The sequence below is a fragment of the Culex pipiens genome, chromosome 2 (genome assembly GCF_016801865.2).
Source record: "Culex pipiens pallens isolate TS chromosome 2, TS_CPP_V2, whole genome shotgun sequence".
NCBI classification, from domain to species: Eukaryota; Metazoa; Arthropoda; class Insecta; order Diptera; family Culicidae; genus Culex; species Culex pipiens.
The window spans coordinates 118626077-118646933 of record NC_068938.1 but is presented as its reverse complement, the minus strand read 5'-3'; the positions used below and the strand labels follow the sequence as shown (position 1 = coordinate 118646933).

The 20857-nt window shown below is 42.6% G+C and overlaps 4 protein-coding genes and 1 pseudogene across 5 annotated transcripts in view; 2 read left to right on the top strand and 3 right to left on the bottom strand.

Moving 5' to 3' along the window:
- The window catches only part of LOC120419440 (c-Myc-binding protein), a 31928-nt gene extending 14964 nt beyond the window's left edge, over positions 1–16964 (top strand). Inside the window, exon 3 of the transcript XR_008211941.1 lies at positions 16785–16964. The gene's annotated coding sequence lies outside the window, so the exon portion shown is untranslated. The remainder of the gene's footprint in view (positions 1–16784) is intronic.
- Positions 9707–10660, bottom strand: LOC120419429 (prefoldin subunit 3). Its single transcript, XM_039582107.2, has 2 exons — positions 10454–10660; positions 9707–10330 (listed from the first exon to the last, which is right to left on the bottom strand). The coding sequence occupies exons 1-2, from the start codon at positions 10535–10537 to the stop codon at positions 9842–9844; spliced, it is 573 nt and encodes a 190-aa protein (XP_039438041.1). The 5' UTR covers positions 10538–10660; the 3' UTR covers positions 9707–9841.
- Positions 10978–14384, top strand: LOC120419422 (protein slowmo-like; annotated as a pseudogene).
- Positions 14346–17548, bottom strand: LOC120419443 (uncharacterized). Its single transcript, XM_039582125.2, has 12 exons — positions 17336–17548; positions 17100–17266; positions 16956–17016; positions 16764–16896; positions 16567–16700; positions 16404–16509; positions 16247–16339; positions 15738–15948; positions 15624–15671; positions 15255–15345; positions 15067–15185; positions 14346–15007 (listed from the first exon to the last, which is right to left on the bottom strand). The coding sequence occupies exons 1-12, from the start codon at positions 17431–17433 to the stop codon at positions 14916–14918; spliced, it is 1353 nt and encodes a 450-aa protein (XP_039438059.1). The 5' UTR covers positions 17434–17548; the 3' UTR covers positions 14346–14915.
- A 137-nt stretch (positions 17549–17685) lies between these two features.
- LOC120419445 (rRNA N6-adenosine-methyltransferase ZCCHC4) lies at positions 17686–19511 on the bottom strand. 2 transcript variants are annotated; one of them, XM_039582127.2, is made up of 4 exons: positions 19287–19511; positions 19022–19173; positions 18559–18956; positions 17686–18491 (listed from the first exon to the last, which is right to left on the bottom strand). In XM_039582127.2, exons 1-4 carry the CDS (start codon positions 19288–19290, stop codon positions 17747–17749), a joined length of 1299 nt encoding a protein of 432 aa, XP_039438061.1. In that variant the 5' UTR covers positions 19291–19511; the 3' UTR covers positions 17686–17746. The 2 variants fall into 2 exon arrangements, with proteins under 2 accessions (XP_039438061.1, XP_039438060.1); XM_039582126.2 differs by lacking the exon at positions 19287–19511 and having other exon boundaries at positions 19022–19280.
- Between the last annotated feature and the right edge of the window lie 1346 nt (positions 19512–20857).

Sequence of the window (20857 nt, the reverse complement as noted above, 5' to 3'; positions counted from 1 at the left end):
ATTTGCCGGACCGTAAGAGTTGGGGCAATATGGGTATCAAACTTTATGGTTTTTGATACCGGACATGAAATTTGACATTTTGGCAGTAGTGGCCACAATCCGGAGTGGCCGGAGGCCCCGGGGATGTTCCGATGGGGGGACATTTGCCGGACCGTAAGAGTTGGGGCAATATGGGTATCAAACTTTATGGTTTTTGATACTGGACATGAAATTTGACATTTTGGCAGTAGTGGCCACCACCTGGAGTGTCCGGAGGCCCCGGGGATGTTCCGATGGGGGGACATTTGCCGGACCGTAAGAGTTGGGGCAATATGGGTATCAAACTTTAAGGATTTTGATACTGGACATGAAATTTGACATTTCGGCAGTAGTGGCCACAATCCGGAGTGGCCGGAGGCCCCGCGGATGTTCCGATGGGGGGACATTTGCCGAACCGTAAGAGTTGGGGCAATATGGGTATCAAACTTTAGGGATTTTGATACTGGACATGAAATTTGACATTTTGGCAGTAGTGGCCACCACCTGGAGTGTCCGGAGGCCCCGGGGATGTTCCGATGGGGGGACATTTGCCGGACCGTAAGAGTTGGGGCAATATGGGTATCAAACTTTAGGGATTTTGATACTGGACATGAAATTTGACATTTTGGCAGTAGTGGCCACCACCTGGAGTGTCCGGAGGCCCCGGGGATGTTCCGATGGGGGGACATTTGCCGGACCGTAAGAGTTGGGGCAATATGGGTATCAAACTTAATGATTTTTGATACTGGACATAAAAAGTTGCATTTGGCCATTATCTGAAATTAAACAGTTAAAATATGCTAATGCTAAGCAGTTAAAATATATTGCTTATTAGGCAGGAAGTAATAAATAGACTACTGCAATGCACATTTTTTGTGCCACTGTGAAAATCTGTTTCTGGAAATTTAGAATAACTATCTCGTAATCATTAAGAGCCCTGTAAAGGGTAGTTTTTAATGTCTGCTGTTCAAATTTCCTTTACTGCCGCCGATTGCTTGCAACAGCCTTGCAAAAACATTCCCGCATCTTGGTAACTTTCGAGTGGTGAAGGAAAGTAAACTGATTTCACTTCGATTTCTATTTCAGCTTTCAGCTTAGTTCGATAGGACGGTTATTATAAGGGGGGAATTTGGACCGGACATTCTAATCGAAAATTTCAACAATCATCTTGCAAAGTTCTTTGTCATACTGGTCATGTGTAACATAACCACCTGCACCTTTTTATGTTTTTGAAACGATTTATATACAGTTTCGTTTACCCGGTTCATCGAAAGTACCTTGCATAGGTAAAATTTAAGCATATCTCGAGTTTTTTAAAGGTCCTATAAGCTATTGTGTTTCAACGAAACGTGGAAGCTGGCGACGAAGACCGAAGCGGAAGACGGACGGAACGTTCGAGGCGGTTGAGGAGGAAACGGATCTTCGGGCGAGGCTCAAGATCATCACTTTGATCGATCCGTCGCTGTACGTCCACATCGAGAACGAGGAATCTGCGCGGACAGCCTGGGACAGTCTGGAGAACGCGTTCAAAGAAAAGGGCCTGGTCCAACAGGTCGGCCTTCTCCACAAGCTTCTCCGTTTGACCCTGGAAGCGTGCAGTTCGATGGAGGATTACGTGAATCAGGTGATTTCTGCCACGAACCAGCTCAGGAACGCGGATTTCAACATCCCGGATCTGTGGGTCGGAATGCTCCTGCTCGCGGGACTTCCGAAGGATTTCAAGCCCATGATCATGGCGTTGCAGAGTTCCGGCGTGGCCATCACCGGAGATGTCATAAAAACCAAGCTTCTCCAGGAGGAGAAAGGTTTCTATGGCAAAAAGCAAAACAGTCCGGCTTTCGCAACCACCAAACAACCTGGTCGCCACGGTAAGCAAAAGCAGCAGCAGCCTACTTCGTCCAAAGGTCCCAAGTGCAGGAAGTGTCAAAAGTTTGGCCACATCGCTAAGGACTGCAAGGACAACAAGGAGCAGAAGAAAGGTGGCAGCACGTTTTGCACCGTGCTTTCGACGTTCGATTTGGGCGACGCCGATGACTGGATCTTCGACTCGGCAGCGTACGCTCACATGACGGCCAACAGGAGCATGCTGTTCCGGCGGCAAGAACAGCGTGACGGTCAGTGAAGTGCAGTTGATTCCGTCGATTGCGGCGAAACTTCTCTCCGTGAGCAAGATTGTGGAGAAGGGTTACACGGTGAACTTCACGAACCGAGGATGTGAGGTGTTCAACTCCGACGGCGACCTGGTAGCGACTGAGAGCCACGTCAACAACCAGTTCATGTTTTATGTTTTATATGAGGGAAAAGCCCGTTTGAGTGGAACGCCTACCGATGGGTCCTTCTCAAATAGGCACAAAACCTCTTACTTTTTTTATTATCAACAGATTTTACAATCCAAATGACATAGAGGATATATACAATCAAACTTAAGAGGCAGTATTTGTAGATTCTGCTCGGTTTGTTCTAGAGGTCGTATCGAGGTGCTCCGATTTTGATGAAACTTTCAGGGTTTGTTTGTCTATACATGAGATGAACTCATGCCAAATATGAGCCCTCTACGACAAAGGGAAGTGGGGTAAAACGGGCATTGAAGTTTGAGGTCCAAAAAACATGAAAAATCTTAAAATTGCTCGCATTTCCGTAAAACTTCATCAATTCCAAATCTCTTAGATGCATTCGAATGGTCTTTTGAAGCCCTTCAAAATGTGCTATAGACATCCAGGATTGGTTTTACTTTTTCTCATAGCTTTTGCAAATTACTGTTAAAAATGGATTTTTTTAAAACCTTAATAACTTTTCCCAACAGCCTCCAACACCCATATTCCCATAGTTCAAAAGTTAGGGAATTTCGTGGACTATAAGCCTACGGTACTAACTTTTTGGCCAATCGCAGTTTTTCTCATAGTTTTACGGTTTTTCTAGAACAAACATTTTACAACGTTAGTTTTTGCCCTGTAGACCGCCATAGCGGCACTTTTTGGTCTCAATTTTGTCATATTCGGAATCCTCGGACAATTTCACGTTAGTTAGAAGTATCGGAGTGGTAATATTTCTTTAAAAAATAATTAAATAAAACATTTTTGAAAAAAGAAAAAGATCTTATTAACCCTATGACCAATACGTCAAATGCTGTATCGAGTAGGCGAAAACCTGTTTTACCCATAATCCGACAAATTTTTAAAAAATATTTTAATTCATTCTAAACGGCAATTTTTCCAATCAAATTTACAACTCCAATACTTCTAACTTACGTGAAATTGTCCGAGGATTCCGAATATGACAAAATTGAGACCAAAAAATGCCGCTATGGCGGCCTACAGGGCAAAAACTAACGTTGTAAAATGTTTGTTCTAGAAAAATCGTCAAACTATGAGAAAAACTGCGATTGGCCAAAAAGTTAGTACCGTAGGCTTATAGTCCATGAAATTCCCTAACTTTTGACCTATGGGAGTATGGGTGTTGGAGGCTGTTGGGAAAAGTTATTAAGGTTTTAAAAAAATCCATTTTTAACAGTAATTTGCAAAAGCTATGAGAAAAAGTCAAACCAATCCTGGATGTCTATAGCACGTTTTGAAGGGCTTCAAAAGACCATTCGAATGCATCTAAGAGAGTTGGAATTGATGAAGTTTTACGGAAATGCGAGCAATTTTAGGATTTTTCATGTTTTATGGACCTCAAACTTCAATGCCCGTTTTACCCCACTTCCCTTTGTCGTAGAGGGCTCATATTTGGCATGAGTTCATCTCATGTATAGACAAACAAACCCTGAAAGTTTCATCCAAATCGGAGCACCTCGATACGACCTGTTTCACATCGGTGAAAAACTCGCTCTTAAGCTAACAAACTAAACTAGCACAATGTAAAAAAAATAAATAAATAAATAAAGCTAACTAAAAATAAACCGGTCTAGACCTTTGTCAAAACACTTATGCTTCCCTGAGAAAATTAAAAATATGCTTCAGACGGGGACGAGACAAATGGAAATCGAAAAAGGGGTAACAACGTTCAAAAACCCTGCACATACTAGAAACAGGTTCATTGAAGGCATCATTTGTACGGGCTCCAGGTATATGTAAGGTATGCACTTCGGAAGAAACCGGTCAGAAAAAATTCAAATGGGCAGCAGCGGTAGCGAAAGCAAGCCAGAGAGGGTGAAAAAAAGCCCCAAGAAAACGTTCCCTCTCTTTTGTCCTGCCGTTCGTAAAGCTGTTTCTTGACCCCTTTCCTTCCGATCTGCCAGACAAGCCTATAACGAGAAAAGAGTGTGAGCGAAGCACCCGGCGTCTAATGTTGACGTTCAGTTCACTCGTAAGAAAAGGACAGTTGATGTTTGATCGGAAAAGGTCAGCAACAAAAAAGGCTTTAGCAGCTTCTCTACGAACACTCAAAGGATCAAGGTGGAGCATAGAGCAACGAGTTTCGTAATTTGGACACTCACCAAGATGTCTTAAAGCAAATCTTGTAAATTTACGTTGAATCGCTTCGATTCGTCCAATGTCATTATGATAATATGGAGCCCACACAACAGAACCGTACTCTAGGGTGGAGCGAACTAAGGAAAGATAGAGAATTTTTAGGCAATTGACGTCGCGAAAATATTTGGTCATTCTAAAAATCATTCCTAGCTGTTTAGAAGCCTTCGAGCACAAATAGGAAATGTGGTTTTTAAAAGAAAGCTTCGAATCCAACAACACGCCTAAATCCTTGACAAAAGAGTCACGAGTAAGTGGGTTACCAAGAATTTTGTAACTAAAAAACGTTGGGCAGCGTTTACGGGTGAATGTAATTGTCGAACATTTAGAAGGATTGAGAACCATCTGATTCAAGCGGCACCAGTCAGCAAATAAATCTACCTGAGCTTGCAAATCTTCCATGTCAGGCCTCTTAATTATAGCATACAATTTAAAATCGTCAGCGTAGCATAGTTTAGGACAGTGAAGCAGGAAATTAACATCATTTATATACAACAGGAAAAAAAACGGCCCTAAATGACAAAGGCTTCTGGGCTGAAGCTGTGTCAACCGCAGTGTACCTGATCAACCGATCGCCAACCCGTGGTCACGAGATGACCCCTGAGGAAGCCTGGACTGGTAAGAAACCGAACCTTTCGCATCTTCGTGTCTTTGGCACAAAGGCCATGGTCCAGATTCCGAAGCAAAAACGTCGCAAGTGGGACGCCAAATCCCACGAATGCATCCTTACCGGTTTTGACGAAGAAACCAAGGGATACCGGTTGTACGACCCGAAGCAGAAGACGACGCTGATAAGTCGCGAGGTGATTTTCCTGGACGAAGGAGTTGCCGAACGCGGCGAGGTAGCAGCGCAGCAGGTCAAGCCGATCCCGGTGATAACCAAGGGGTTGGAAACTCTTAGAGCTATAATTATTATGTAAACCAGTATATCAAAATATATGTTAGTATACTTATTATTTCCTTTACATATCGCCAGTATACTAACCAATATACTGAGAGTATCTTAATATACTAACAGTTTATTGCTTTTCGGTTAGTATACTAACAAGTATACTGGAATATCGTTAGTATACTCAGTATTCTTAAGTAATATTAGAGTTTCCAGCCCCTTGGTGATAACGCTGGACGTTTTGGACTTCGGAGAGACAAGGTTGCAGCCGGCTCCGGCGGAGCCTGTTCCGGTCCCCAGATCGGACGATGAAGACGAGGAGGAGCAGTCTGAAACTGACTCGAGCGGTGAGAGCGATTCATCCACGGGAACGTTGACCGACCTTGTGCTCCCTCCGCAACAATCTTCACAACCAGCTCGATCACAGCTGTTGAGGCGCAGCGGACGGGAGCACGCGTTACCAGGCAAGTACAAAGATTTCTCTGTCAAGTGCCCTGGTCTCCCCGGTTTCAACCCTCCACAGGCTGCTGCATCTGAGGACGAGTTCCCTAGTTCCTTGGAGGACGACTACGAATCGGCCGATGAACACGGCTTCGCGGCGATGGCAGCCGGGTCTGATGTCGACGACCCTGTTACGTTCCAAGAGGCGCTGAAACGAGACGACCGTGATTGCTGGAAACGGCCCATGCAGGAGGAGTTCCAGGCCCTGGTCGACAACAACACGTGGACGCTCGCTGAGCTGCCGAGAGGACGGAAGGCCATCAAGTGCAAGTGGGTTTTCAAAACCAAGCACGATGCCGAAGGACGAGTGCAGCGGCACAAGGCGCGGCTGGTCATAAAGGGCTACTCGCAGTGAAAAGGGGTAGACTTCGACGAAACTTACGCCCTGGTCGTTCGATACAGTTCGCTTCGGTACCTGTTCGCCCTGGCCGCGAAGCACGACCTGGCTGTGGATCAAATGGACGCCGGGACTGCATTCCTCCAAGGAGACCTACAGGAGCAGCCACCATGTTTCACCGACGGTGAACAGAAGTCGCTGGTCTGCAAGCTGAACAAGGCGCTGTACGCGCAGTCGAGAAGAGTCTGGAATCAGAAGCTGGACGCAGCTCTGAAGAAGTTTGGACTGGCCCCGACGAAGTACGATCCGTGGGTTTACCTCAGCAAGAGCGATGGCAACATCTACGTCGACGACCTGATGATCTTCAGCAACAACAGCGCAAGGACGAACAAGCTGAAGAAGCAGCTCTGCAGCCACTTTCGCACGCAGGACTTGGAAGCCGCGAAGCACTGCCTCGGAATCCGGATCGAGAGGATGGCAGATGGAATCGCCCTGGACCAGGAAGCGTACATCGAATCCGTTCTGAAGCGGTTCAACATGAGTGAGTGCAAGCCGGTCAGCATCCCGATGAACGCGAGCGAGAAGTTGTCGAACGAGATGAGCCCGAAGACCGAGGCCGAGACCGCGCTGATGAAAGACGTCCCTTATCAAGAAGCGGTCGGCTGCCTCATGTATCGGGCCCAGAGCACGCGGCCGGATATCCTGTTCGCGGTCAACACCCTGAGCCGGTTCAACCGGAACCCGGGACCGAAGCACTGGAACGCGGTGAAGCACCTGCTGCGATACCTTCGCGGCACAGCTACGCGCAGGCTGGAGTACAAGCGGGACGCTGAGTCGGAGATTGTCGGCTACTGCGATGCTGACTGGGGATCGGACCCGGACGAGCGCAAATCCACAAGCGGATACATTTTCCTGGCGCAAGGAGGAGTGATTTCGTGGTCCTGCAAGAAACAACCCACGGTAGCGCTCTCGACGTGCGAAGCCGAGTACATGGCGGTGTCTGCGGCTGTCCAGGAAGCGTCGTGGTGGCGCGGAATCTCAACGCTGCTCGGATCCAACCAACCGATCGAAATTCGGTGCGACAACCAAAGTTGTATCGCCATTGCCAAGAACGGTGGCTACAACCCCCGCACGAAGCACATCGACATCCGGCATCACTACATCCGGGATTCCCTCGAGAAAGGTGTGCTTAAGCTGGAGTACGTGAGCACGGACAACCAGATTGCCGATGGACTCACGAAGCCGTTGCAGAGGATGAAGCTGGAAGTGAACAGGAGTTCAATGGGCATCTCTTCATCTTCAGGAGGAGTGTTGCAGTGAGAAGATTGAAGCAAGCCATGAATTGAAGCTGTACTGTACTGCCCATGTTCGCATAAATGTCCCATATGCAAAAACAGCAAGCTGAGAAAAACGCATTTGAAGTTTGTCCCATACATAAAGCTACGTGTTAAATTTTCGCGAAAAAACTGGATTTCCTCCTGATATCTAGAACAAAGTAGCAGGCCAAGTGCGAATGATTCTGATGATATCCCTTCAGTTGACGCTCAGGCGAGGAACATCCTGGAAGGAGCGTCACTGACTACGTCCGTAGTCCTGTTAGATCTTTCTTGATCAGGACAGTATAGCTCTGGTTCCTTGCAAGTGTCCTATTTTCTTACCTCCACGTTGGCTTGGTTTTCATGATGACCTAGCTGGTGGCCTGTGGAAACGGATCGTAAACCTTTGACCAGCGAGGGTCAGAGTCGAGACGGCTAAAAGAAAGGGGCGCGACAATGTGGGAAAGGAAGTAATTTGTGATTGTAGACGGTATTGTTTTGATTCGCAGTATGTTGAGTCAACTGCTGTGGATGCACCTGAAACATCACACAACGGGGTTTCTCTTCTTTCCGTTTTTATCTATCATCTATATTCTGTTAATTTTGTTTCATTGATTCTCTAACGCAGCTTCTGTTTACTATCCTCCATTTGATTTCGATTTTACTCATTTGATTCTCTTATTTCTCAACGCTTTTCCACTCTATTTTACTAATTGATGCTGCTGCAACAAACTGTCTGCTTACCCTTAATTTGGCAGCGATGTCAATTTTGTTTATCATGTGCCTTTTCTTTATTTATCTATTTCAATAATTTCTCATCTTCCCTGTAAATTGCCCATCATAACAATAATCTAAGCTTGTTTGTTATCTCTTTTCATTAACTATTGTTAATTTCTTTATCTTCTTCATAAATTACTATCTTTCTTTTACTATTGATTCTTTACATAGTATATTTCTTTCACTGTCCATTGTTTTCAATCTTCACCCTTTTCTTTAAAACAAGTGAGGTTTGAGCCCTTACTCAATTTTTGGAATGATCAAAGAATCAACAGAAACATTACTATTGTACTTTTGAAAAACTTTTATAAAATGCTTAGGACCAAAAATTGTAACAAAACACCGCGACAAAAGAAATAGCAACTGATAAACACGACTCAACACTAGGAATGATTTCAGGAGAAAACAATACACAGTAAAATAACAACTAGTTTTTGAATTCAAACTAAATATAAAACAGTGTTTGCTTTAATGAAAGTTGATAGGCACACTTTAAATAGTTAGGCGCTTATACTTACATCAAACCCTACGTAATGTACCACCCCCGGCCGAGTTAAAATGCGTAACCGGAAAAGAAGGTGTGCATGCCTGGCACGAACACTCAAAGCGTGTTCTAGCGTGCTGCTCGTACTGACTCAGAGCAAGGGTGAGATGTAGGTGTAAGGGCAGTGCGTGTTCGTCGGGAACCTTGTGCATAAGATCGGTCAAGGCCCGTTCTTACACTGAAAATTGCGAATTGCGAATTGCGAATATCTAGAACAAAGTACTGGATGTTATAGGCTCTATCGAAAGAGCACACAATTTTGAACCAAACTACATCAATAACTCGAAATCGATGAAAATGCATATGGGACATTTATGCGATCAGGGGCAGTGTACTTCCAAACTATTACAATTAGGTTTTACGCCGACTCGATTTGGAGGTTAGAAGGAGTGCACTGTTTACATGGACTTAGCACAGTTCGATGCGGTCGGCGATTTTGTTCGGGGAAATTCGTCGACAATCGACGAAGACCATGTAAACAGTGCACACGAGCTGTCAAATGACGTCACGGCGTAAAACCTAATTATCTAACTAACGACGTGTCACATGGTGGACCCGGACATCATTTTCATCGAAACATCTTACAAAAACCACCTTTTTTACAATCTTCCGGACATTTGTTAAAATCGGTGGGTATACGAGGTTGAATTAGGAAGTTCATTTTTTGAATGATTTTATAGCCTTTTCTCAGTAAGGTGAGGAAGGCAAAACTCTAGATATCGTCTCTGTATCCAACAAAAAACATGGGAAATAAACATTCGGCCTTTAATAAATATTTTACAAAAACTCAAATTGATGATCGGTGTAACTAAAGCAATGAGCTATTTTCTCTCTGTAAGAATAAAAAACTCGAAATAATTTAATTATTGATGTATTTTAAGCAACAAGGTCAATGACCTAGGTCATACAAAACCCGTCAATAAAAGCAAATCCGAGTTACGATCTGTTAGCGAAAATAGAGGGAAAAAAGGGGGCTTAAACTGGACCATCTCACTGTTCGGCGGCCTTCTTGGCCTGGCGTTTTTTCACATCAAAGTTATGTACTCTGGCCATGTTGACCTCTGTTGTAGTGATCTGATCGCGCAAAAACTCCTGGTCGTGCTCCAGACACTTGAGGTTAACCTCGGCGGACAGTTTGTTCTGCTTGAGCAGTTCCTCGGCCTCGTCCAGCGGGTACTCGAGCATAACGTTCGCCCCGAGCCACAGGCAGACCGTTTTCGTGGGCGGAACGCACGTTTTCACAAAGACCTGCTCGCTTAGCAGAAACTGCGTCTCCCGGTCCTCGGTTTGCGTTCGCAGGATTTTGATCATCTCCAGGCTCTTGGCCAGGTCCGGAATCTGCTGCCGTAGGCGCCGTTTCCGCGAGATTATGTTAAATTCCATGAACTTGTACTTGCTATGCTGCTCGTCCAGACTTTTCAGCACCTTCTCTACGTTCTCTTCGCTGCCGGATTGCTTCATGTAGGCTTCGACATCTTCCTGCGGAAAAAATGCATAAATAATTTTGGATTCAAATTATTCACCTTTCTCCTCAACCAGCACTCATCGTCAAACGGTATCGATTTCCTTATAAGTGTATGATGACCGACGAACGAGACTCACCACAAATACGGCCTCCGGGATGCCGGCATACGACTTTTGGTTGTTCTCCAGCTGCGGCAGTTTGATGTTTTCCATGTCCAGCATTGTGGCGAGTGGGCTCGTGAGCGATTTTTTCCTCAATTTTTCAAGAAAAACAACTTTTCGTCAGCACTTGGGCAGCAATGTGATTTTCCTCCCTTTCGGCTTTCGGAAAATGACATCTGACAGCGCTGTCCGCTGTCCTACACGCTTAACAGGCTATCGCATTTTTCAAGTAAACTCTCTAGATATCAATTTTGAGTTGACTAAAGGTGTATTCACATTATACCGCATCCGCAGCCGCAGCCGCATCCGCACAAAATTTGACAGTACGGACGCACAGTGCGGACGCGATTTCTCCAATGCATTTCATATCGAGAAATTAAAAGTGAGAGTGTGTGCGTGCAACATGGTGTTAAATTTTTCAAAGTGCCATGGGAACCTTCACAGCAACTGCACAGAAAGTTTAACTCCATGTTGCACACACTCTCACTTTTAATTTCTCGATGCAGCCATTCACACTGTTCCGCATCCGTATCCGCAGTACGGATCTGTCAAATTTTGTGCTGATGCGGTGTGATGTGAATCGAGCTGTCAAATCGCAACATGGAGTTAAACTTTCTGTGCAGTTGCTGTGAAGCTTACCAAGGCGTTTCAAAAAGTTTAACTCCATGTTGCACGCACACACTCTCACTTTTAATTTCTCGATACACCTTAATGCGAACTCACTTTTGAGAAACGAAACTTTGTCGAGTCTGTACACTCAAAGTCAGAAGTATCCCTCAAAAGGGTACTTTCAATCCTCAAAAAGGATACTTTCTATCCTTTTTTAAAGTTCACCCGGCGTCACCCTTTTACGTGTACGTACACGCAATACAAGCGCACGTAGATAACTCTATTGAGCTTTATGACGTTTCGCGTACGCACACTAGCGCACCATTTGATTTTGCTTCCTGACAAAATTTAACCTCACTTTATTTTCGTGTACGTACACGCAATACATACGCACGTAGATTACTCTATTGTACAGTTAATATATGTCAAATTCAGTACATTTTCGATACATATGAATATATACCCTTTTAAAGGGTGTATACTAGAGAGCCTGGAGCTTATTAGAGAACGGACATCTCAAAGCAAAAGTACCAATCGAAGCACGAGAACTATCAAACGGAGGTACCAATCGAGCAAAATCCTTTGTCTTATGCTCGATTGGTACCTCCGTTTGACAGTTCTCGTGCTTCGATTGGTACTTTTGGTTTGAGATGTCCGTTCTCTAATAAGCTCCAGGCTCTCTAGTGTATACCCTTTTAAAGGGTGACGACTAGAGAGCCTGGAGCTTATTAGAGAACGGACATCTCAAAGCAAAAGTACCAATCGAAGCACGAGAACTATCAAACGGAGGTACCAATCGAGCAAAATCCTTTGTCTTATGCTCGATTGGTACCTCCGTTTGACAGTTCTCGTGCTTCGATTGGTACTTTTGGTTTGAGATGTCCGTTCTCTAATAAGCTCCAGGCTCTCTAGTGACGACGGGTGAACTTGAAAAAGGATACTTTTTACTTTGAGTGTAAGGTGTTGTTAGATTTTCATATCCAGAGTTTTTTTTTGGTCTCATATTGCACACTTTGCACCAAATTCTCCACCCTTGCAAATCCCAACTGCGCACCAAAATATTTGCACACTTGAAATCCTACCCCTTCTCTCCCCCGCTCGCCTAGAGTGATGCGTGTCTCGATGAGCTTTTCTGCTTTCGAACACTTTGGAACCTTTGGAACAGTTTCAAACCCTCTTATAGCAAAACTTATCAGTGTTGCCAAGCTCAAAACATACGTTGCCAGATCGATTTAGCCAGCTTAGACCAGTCTCCCTATTTAGGGTGTCTAGATCAGGCCTGCCCAACGCCGGCCCGCGGGCCGGATTCGGCCCGTGAAGCCATTTTATCCGGCCCGCAACCGCTTTTCAAAATAGTTCTATGAACGGCCCTTAAGACCAAGTCAAAACCCCTCGTCGCCAGCTTTGCCGTCGAACGTCGGCGCCGCCGGTTTGGTGGTGGAGGCGCTGGCCGTGGCGGCGAGAGAAACGTCAAGGCAACCGAATCAAAACAAATCGAAACTGCGCGCGGTTGTGTTTCGCAACAAATTATGGTTTTGTTCGTGGTTGAACCACGATTTTTTGCAAGTTAAAAAGTAAGTAGTACTAAAAAATGTGTGTAGTTTACTGGAATATTAATTAAGTTTCAAATTCCAGGGAGCCTGGCGCAAGTACCCAAACCAGATCAACACGGCCGTCATCCGCACCGCCTCGTCAGCTCCAAGAGGTACTTCCTCCATTGGGCCCAGATCGGATCGCCGAACGTGTGCTACGCCAGCGAGCAGTCCACGGAGGATCCGGGCAAGCGGCTCAAGACGATCAACCTTTTGGCAGCTTCCTGTCGGTGTACGAAACGCTCAGGTACGTTCCGCATCCGACGGACCCGTGTAAGACACTGCTCAAGCATGAAGCCACCGTCCAGGTGGAGGGCGTTCCGCTGAACCGGAACATGTAGGATGTGCTCGCGAAGAACATCATCACGAACGTGGGCAATGACCGGCAGGGCTACGAGTGGGTGATAGGGAAGCTCAACTCGGAGGTGAAAGAACTGGTCGCGTCGGTTCGACTCGAGGCTCGAGCCAAAATTCTCAGTGGGTTCTAAAGTTGGCCACTTCTAAAATTGCCCGCTACGAAATGGGAAGAACTTTATTAACAAGCTGAAGCATTTCAAGGAGCGCTAAATGAAGGCCAGCAAGATGCTGTTGAAATTGTAGGCAGCGATGACGCCGAGGTGCTGGACATTGACGGTTCTGGTTGGATAGGGTGCAATGATTACTCGGCCGAAGAGTACCAGAGCTGAGAAACGATTTCAACAAGGAGAGTTGGACCCGGAAGAGGAGGAAAAGAGGACGACAAACAGGGGAACCGGAACCTGTGCATTCGCTGGGAAGAATGCGACAAGCCGTGGGTTAGCAGGTAGAGGTACGTACTACACTTGCAGTCCGAGCATCCCGACTCGCTTGAGTTGCGGTTCCAATGTCCGAGGCGGTTCTCCTCCTAGAAGAATGCCAAACAGCACGAGTTAGTGCATCTGCCGAGCGACCAGGAGATGGTGCATCCGTGCAACTTTTGTGATAATAGTAAGCAAACAGTAAATTCGTGATTTTGTTAACTGGAATTCTCCATTTTTCTGCTCAGATTCAGCAAGCTGATCAACGTGCAGGCCCACATTAAGACGGCGTTCGGCACCTAGATCGCCCTCAGCCTCAGCGATGGAAATCGACGCCTTGTTGAAGATGGGCCACAGGCTCATCCATACGTTGGCCGCATAGGTTCCAGCAAGAACTGACCAAGCTGCAGAGTGTGTACGAGTTAACCACACGTGAGTAATTTAAAAATGTAAAATATTTTAAAAGTGTTAACATCACCTATGAAATTCTTAAAGCATTGGGTGAAATTTACGATTGTTAAAATACCGATTTGAAATTGCTCCGTTGAATCTAGTATTCAAAATTACATCGAATTCTAGATTCAACGGAGCAAAAAAAATTTTGGGTGGTGTGAATTTACATTAGATTCATTGGAAATTTACACGATTTCCAAAGATTTTCTATTTGAACATTTACAATGAAAGTCATGTAAATTTCCAATGAAGTAGATGTAAGTATACATCATTTATCATGATACCTTTTGGTTCATGATAAATAATGTAAATTTACAGGAATATTTTTTTCTGTGTAGGCAAGTCGAGTCAGCTGTGTCCTTTGAGATATATAGTGGCCGGATCACGATTTTCGGGAGTCGACATGGAGAATTGAAAGTGACATAAAAATGTTGAGAAATGAGAGTTACGGAAATTGCTTTCCGCATAATTGATCGACGCCACCAACATCGTCAGCACAGCCGACAACAGTAACCCAAACTGCGAACAAAGCTAAACTTCGTTTACCTCGCCGCGATTAAAGCAAGTAGCTCGATTAATGCTCAGTAAGCAAAACCTCAGTACCTCATGTGTGAGGCTCTGGGGGACTTTTCGATTACAATAAAATCAGAACATTTTGGACAGTCTAACTAACCACATCGGCGTTATTAATTTCGAAACATCTTCCCTTCTACCATGGACGTTTTATAACTTGAGACATTCGGAGGACTAATGTTTGGGAAAACGGAGAACAAGAAACACGAATTAAGCTGATAAAGTGGTCGATAGATTGAAGTTGGAAGAAAAAAATATAAAAGAATAAAAGTTTTCGAAAAAAAATTGGGCAGTAGAGGGTGAAGTACGGCTTTTTCACTTATGTTGTTACGCAACTTTTAAACTTTCCTCATCAAACTGAGTTGTTAAAAAGGACAAATTTCGAGTTCAATTTCATGAATACAAGCGCCTACAGGACGTTTTATTTGTTTTTTTTTAGACGGATTTGCGTAACAATAGATACATGGATTCAATTAAACTTAGTAGCGATATTCCGAAAAATAATCCTCCAACTCCACCTAGAGAAACTGTAAGCAAAAGTAGGTTGAATAATTATTTTCAAGTATACTCTACGTAACTTTCATACCTATAAAGTCCAAACTGTCTTTAGCGACAATTCGCTCGTACCTGCTGGTGGGAACGTTCACCACTTCAAGTTGTACAAGGCCAGGATCATTTCCATCCTGCAGTTTTATCGTGTTTTCACTGAAATTTAACCAAGTGAAGTTATCAAACTGCGCATTGTTTAAATAACAGTAACCATTTAGTACGAACCCAATCAAATTAATCTCCATTTCCAAACATGACTGGATACAGCTTTGTTCTCCGTTAAACAGGACCTTTTTCGTCAATCCTAAGATGTCGGCTAAAAATTTGTTTAAAAACATCTTTGGATTCGGATTCTTCAGTCATATTAGTGACAAATTTGCAAAATAAAAACAGTCTTTTAAATAACATTATTGGCACAAATTAGAACTAAAAAAAAAAGCTGTGCAACAGAAATCGAGAATGTAAGAATAATTGTATGTTATTTACATATGGAGCATTTCCATTCGAGCAGTTTTTGTTTTTTTCTACAATGTATTTCTTATTGAGCGAACTGTCAAAAACTGCTCGACTGCGGGTGCTCCATTGGTCTCTTACCTTTAGATACACAGATGAGACCATTAAAGTCGCAATATTTATGCTTATCTGAAAAAATAACATCGCCTTACTCATTTGTGTTAAGACCACAATTATTTACTAATCATTATTTACACTCTTTTGGAGATGTCGGTAACGTACAGTTGCACTTCTCGAGTTCTATTTGGATACGCTTAGTAAGGAAACAGTTAGTGAAACTGTACTCCAAAGTTTGATAAATGTTTTCGAGAGGCAAATGTTGGGAAATGTTCTCAAACGGAAATCGACACTCTCTCTTCTCGATAGGTTCAAACTTGACGTCCGGATAGTTGAAAATCTCAATTGTCTGAAAGAACTTTCAGGATTACACTTTGTATATGCTTGTAGTCTATATCTCGGGTGAGTTTTTAAAAAGCCGTAAGAGCCACCGTGACCTCTGACACTATTTTTTGTTTTTCTCGAAAATGAAACAAAATTTCATTTATTTTAAGTTGGGGGCACTTGAAGGACGTGTAGATGAACAATCTCGAGCATTTTTGATATTAGTTTTTCGTAAGTAGGTCGAATACCGATGCAAAAAAGATTTTGTTTACCAATGGCTCTTACGGCTTTTTGAAAACTAATATATTATTCAGTTAGTTTACACTCAGTGAATAATGCATGTTTGCGCCTGATTTTCTCAATCGAACAGAGGGCATCAGAAGGTATGGTAACTCTTCGGAACTATGAATATAAAGCTAAAAATTAAACAAAATTCTTATTACTTGAATGTTTTATAAATAATAATGATTTTAAACTAACCATAAAACTTACTGCTTCTATCTCCTTGTATCGGAATTCAAACGTTCTCGTTGGACAATCTGTGGTGTATTTCATGGGAAGTCTTTCATATGATTTGTCTGCACTTCTAAGAAGATTTTGAAACAATAATAAGACCTAAGTTTGATAAAGCATTTTCACTCACTTGGAGTAGATACTGTTCGCAACAAAGCATGGGCCCATTTCGGTATCAAACCGCTCGAAAAAATCATCGCAATTATAAGGTTTGCCCAGAAACTTTACATCCATGAAAATTTCTGAACAATTTTGTGGGAAAAACTGATAGAGATTTAAGAATTACAAGACACCATATTGCACACTTTTGAACGTTTCCATACTTACAATACTTTGCATCGTTTCCAGATTCAAGTTACATGTTGCGTTCATGCCCTCACAAATAGCACCCCGAACTTCGACATTGCTGTTTGGGTTAACGAATAGGTAACTTTGCGCAACCCGGTAGTAATTTCCAGCCCTTCGAGATAGATATGTTTGATTAAAAACGAATTAAAACAAAAATATATATGAGCATACTTAGCCGGCTTCGTTGTGTTTGTTTTAACCCAGTAATCATCCAAAAATTTACTTATCGAATCTGAAGTGGTCCAATGAAATACAAATACAATAAGACGATTAAAAGAAATAAAAGAGGCAGCTTAAAAGAGTTCTAGTCCCTACTCAAACTCCGCCCTTTTGTGTAGCAAATCGAGACTGCCGGAAACGTGTTGTTCCAGTGTAGATATGATGTGTCGACGTGAATTTGAACCGTTTCATCATTCTCCATGTACAGCAAAATGTGAATCATCGTTGCAAATGAGCAGGTTATCATGCTAAGCCAAAAAAGCCTACAGAAGGAATAGTGTTAGACTGTTCTATTCTTCTTCTATTAATAGTGGAATAAAAATCAATTTTACTTTGATGGAACGTTACATCGGTTGCCCAGATATCGCAATCCATGTATCGTGCAGTTACTGACAAAGTATTGAACACCTTGAACTATGCGTTTATTCATTGTCGGTGTTAAATGAAGACTGTCTGTTCGAAAATGGTTGATAGGAAAATATATATTTAATAAACACGTGATAAATAGTGTGCAAAATAGTTTGGCACAGTGTTAGTAGATAATTAACAGCGGATTATTAACACAGGAAAAGCATTAAATATTGCGTGACTAAAAAGCATTGTCAACCATGCTTGAATGAGTGGTGATTTCAACAGTTTTTTTTTGAAAATTGCGTTGGGATAAGAAAAGGAAACGTAAGAGTTGAAACTTTAGAATGCCTTTTTATTACTATTATTTCATTCAACAAACAATTGCACATCCGTTAGATTGGCTCATTTATTTCGTTGTGATACTTTCCAAGAAAGTAAACTTCTTTGGTAAGTACTTTTCTTTTCGCACAATCTCGCAGTATGTGAGCTTTACCTCCGCAAACCGCACAACCAACCTGAAACATTCGGGATATCCCGTAGCGCTTCCAGAATGAGCAACCTTTTTCCACGTGACCTCGACCCAAGCAGATGCGACAAGACACCATCCGTTTGTACTGCTGGCAGTTGTGTCCCTCAACTTGTGCACATCGTCCACACTTGCCACAATGCACATAATTTGTTTTTACGCAAATGTGACATTTCGAGCAATGTTTGTACGGAGCTCCGTTTTTTGAGGTGCAGGCTTTGCAAATTGAACAGTGCGAGTTACTTTTGAGAACACTTTTGTCGCATTTTTGGCAGTATTTGTACCCTTCCCCGGTTGGAAGTCTGATCATGCCCAAGGGAACGTTTGTGAACATTCGAACTGGCGATCCGTTCTTTATCGCTTTGCTACCTTCGCGGTACTTTTCGTGGTTCGTATAATTGACCTGGTAGTCGGCCATTTCCATGGAAGGCATCTCTTGTCGGATGTACGTTTCCATAAAGTATGGAAAAATCCAGAACGTTGGCAGGACTTGCTGAACGAAAGAGTTGATATGGTTGTACATCTGATTAATTGTTTGAATTGTATTTGCCAACAGCTCGGTGCGACATCCGAACGGCGGATCAGTAAAAATACATATTCTGCTTGAAGGCCTGGAAACAAAATGTATCGAAACATTTAATTATCTTTTTGATTGAATTTCAAAATGCAGCAACTCACTCGACGTGTTTCAAATAGCGTTCGAACATTTCTTCGTCACATTTTCCACGAAAAAAGAAGTGATTAAACATATTGTAATGAATGAAATGCCTGTTGCTGTAAAAGTCGTGAAACCGATCATCAATATCGAGCAACATCGAATCAATTGACGTTTTCTGTAGCAAGTGCTCGTGCAGACGTGGAGCACCAATGCAAAGTACTTTGGTAATTCCTATCTGTGTGAAAATGCTCTCAAAACAGCTTAGCGCACGATTTGTGAAGAAATATTGCGCTTCTTCACCGTCGAAACTCAACGGGGCGAGATGACGAGTTGGCTCCTTGGTGTCCACCGGATTAGAGCTTTTTATGTAAGTCCTTCTGTTGGAAATGATGTTTTCAGCTGTGGGCGGCTTTTGTACCTGTAATAAGCAATAACGGGTTAATGAAGTGCAACAATACGAAAAGTTTATCATGAAAAAGCTACCTCCAAAGAACACTTTCCATCTCGAGATGCTGTACAAGCGTAAAACTGATCCTGGAGATCACCTTTTCCATTAGTTCGTTGTAACAAAACTGTTGGACCATGCTGACAAGAAGGATTTTTTGAGAAATCATCCAATACTACTTTTATTGGGGCTGAAAATTGTTTTAGAAACGAGTATACAATTAAAATTTGAAGCATTAATTCACTGTAAATTTAATGCGGTATTTGAGCTCCTAATGTGCCGTGCTTTAGCATCGTAACTTACCCATTAATTACTGGTTCAAGCAAACAATTCCACTCCTAAAAACTCCAGAATCGTACTGTCGGTGCCGCACAATGTAATCTATTTAAGGGACCATCCATAAACCACGTGCACAATTTTTTCGAAATCTCAACTTCCCCCCCCCCCTCCCTTCGTGGACAAAACAAAAAAATCTTTTATTGTATGGAGCGTGGAAAATCGCCATACCCCCCTCCCCCTAAAGTGCCCATGTGGTTTATGGATGGCCCCTACGGATATACGGGTGCCGCATGGTGCAAATCAACACGCTTATCTCGCTAAGACAGAATGTTGGAACTCGGAATTACTCAATGTGTTTAACGTGTACTTGGTGTTAGAATACTCAAAACTGAGTATTTTAGTGTAGGTACTCAAAATATAGCTTACAATTTAAGCGGTTGCTTCAAAAACAAAAATTACTTCAAGAGTTTTTTTTAAAGGTCCAATTAACTATTGTGTTTCATATGTTTATAAGGCTTTCTAGGCCCAATGAAAAAAATATAATTTAACTCAAAAATGACGAACTCCTCGTCACAGTGTCCTGATGCAAACAATGATCGAGCTGTACACGCAGAAAAATGTTTTGTAGAATCAGCCTGTACGAGGTTTGTTTCAACAAAAATTTTGTTGAATATAATCAACGCCGATTTTGCGTTGAAACAAACCTTGATTTTCTCAATTCCACAAAAATCTTTTGTTGTTTTGAAAAAGTTGCTTTGACGTTTAGTGTTGATTCAACAAAAATCTTGATTTTCAAATCAACAAAATGTTTTGTTGATTCAAATATGCCTTATTTTTCTGCGTGTAGCTGTCACAGCCCTGCGAAGTATGTTGGCTGACATATCGGGCAGCCAGTCAAAAAAACCAGCTAGAAGTCGCCTGACAAAAAACTTTTGCTAGAAAGAGATAGGAAACCTGATGCAAACAAACGTCCAGCTGTCATGTAAACATACTTTGAATGTGTTGGTAAATTTCTGACTAGAAAGCCTTATAGGACCTGATCAAAAAAAGTCTAGACATAAACTATTGCGCGTATCGAGCTGTCAAATCGCAACATGGAGTTAAACTTTGTCAGTGCAGTTGATGTCTCGGGTGAGTTTTCTAAAAGCCGTAAAAGCCACCTTGACCTCCGACCAACATTGCCAGATTATTTTGTGGGAGATCTGTATTTTCTTGAAAATAAATCTGTATTTTATCTGTATCTTGTCGAATTCGAAGCCATAGAAGACATTTTAATAATGTTAACAGCAGATTTTAGCTTTTTAAACATATTAAAATTAAAATTAATTTCTAAATTGTTGAAACTTTCAAATAAAACCATTTTAAAAAATCTGTATATACAGATTTTAGGAATTTTTGGGATGGAAAAATCTGTAAAATACGGATTTATCTGTATATCTAGCATGGCTACCTCCGACACTAATTTTCTTTCAACTCCAAATTGAAACTAAGTTTCAATTATTTTTAGTTTAGGGCCATTCTGAGCATCGTAATGCCAAATTTGTACATATCATTAGCATTAGCAATAGCAATAAAGGCCGCACAATTCCGGATGG

Coding starts and splice junctions, on each gene's coding strand:
- LOC120419443 (XM_039582125.2), bottom strand. CDS start 17,433: ATGAATAAACGCATAGTTCAAGGTGTTCAATACTTTGTCAGTAACTGC. Junction 15,346..15,623: donor TCTCATCTGTGTATCTAAAG/GTAAGAGACCAA, acceptor ACAAATTTTTAG/CCGACATCTTAGGATTGACG. Junction 15,008..15,066: donor AGACAGTTTGGACTTTATAG/GTATGAAAGTTA, acceptor TTTTGCTTACAG/TTTCTCTAGGTGGAGTTGGA.
- LOC120419445 (XM_039582126.2), bottom strand. CDS start 19,219: ATGCTTCAAATTTTAATTGTATACTCGTTTCTAAAACAATTTTCAGCC. Junction 18,957..19,021: donor ATGGAAAGTGTTCTTTGGAG/GTAGCTTTTTCA, acceptor TGCTTATTACAG/GTACAAAAGCCGCCCACAGC. Junction 18,492..18,558: donor CGCTATTTGAAACACGTCGA/GTGAGTTGCTGC, acceptor TTTTGTTTCCAG/GCCTTCAAGCAGAATATGTA.
- LOC120419429 (XM_039582107.2), bottom strand. CDS start 10,537: ATGCTGGACATGGAAAACATCAAACTGCCGCAGCTGGAGAACAACCAA. Junction 10,331..10,453: donor TCCCGGAGGCCGTATTTGTG/GTGAGTCTCGTT, acceptor TTTTTTCCGCAG/GAAGATGTCGAAGCCTACAT.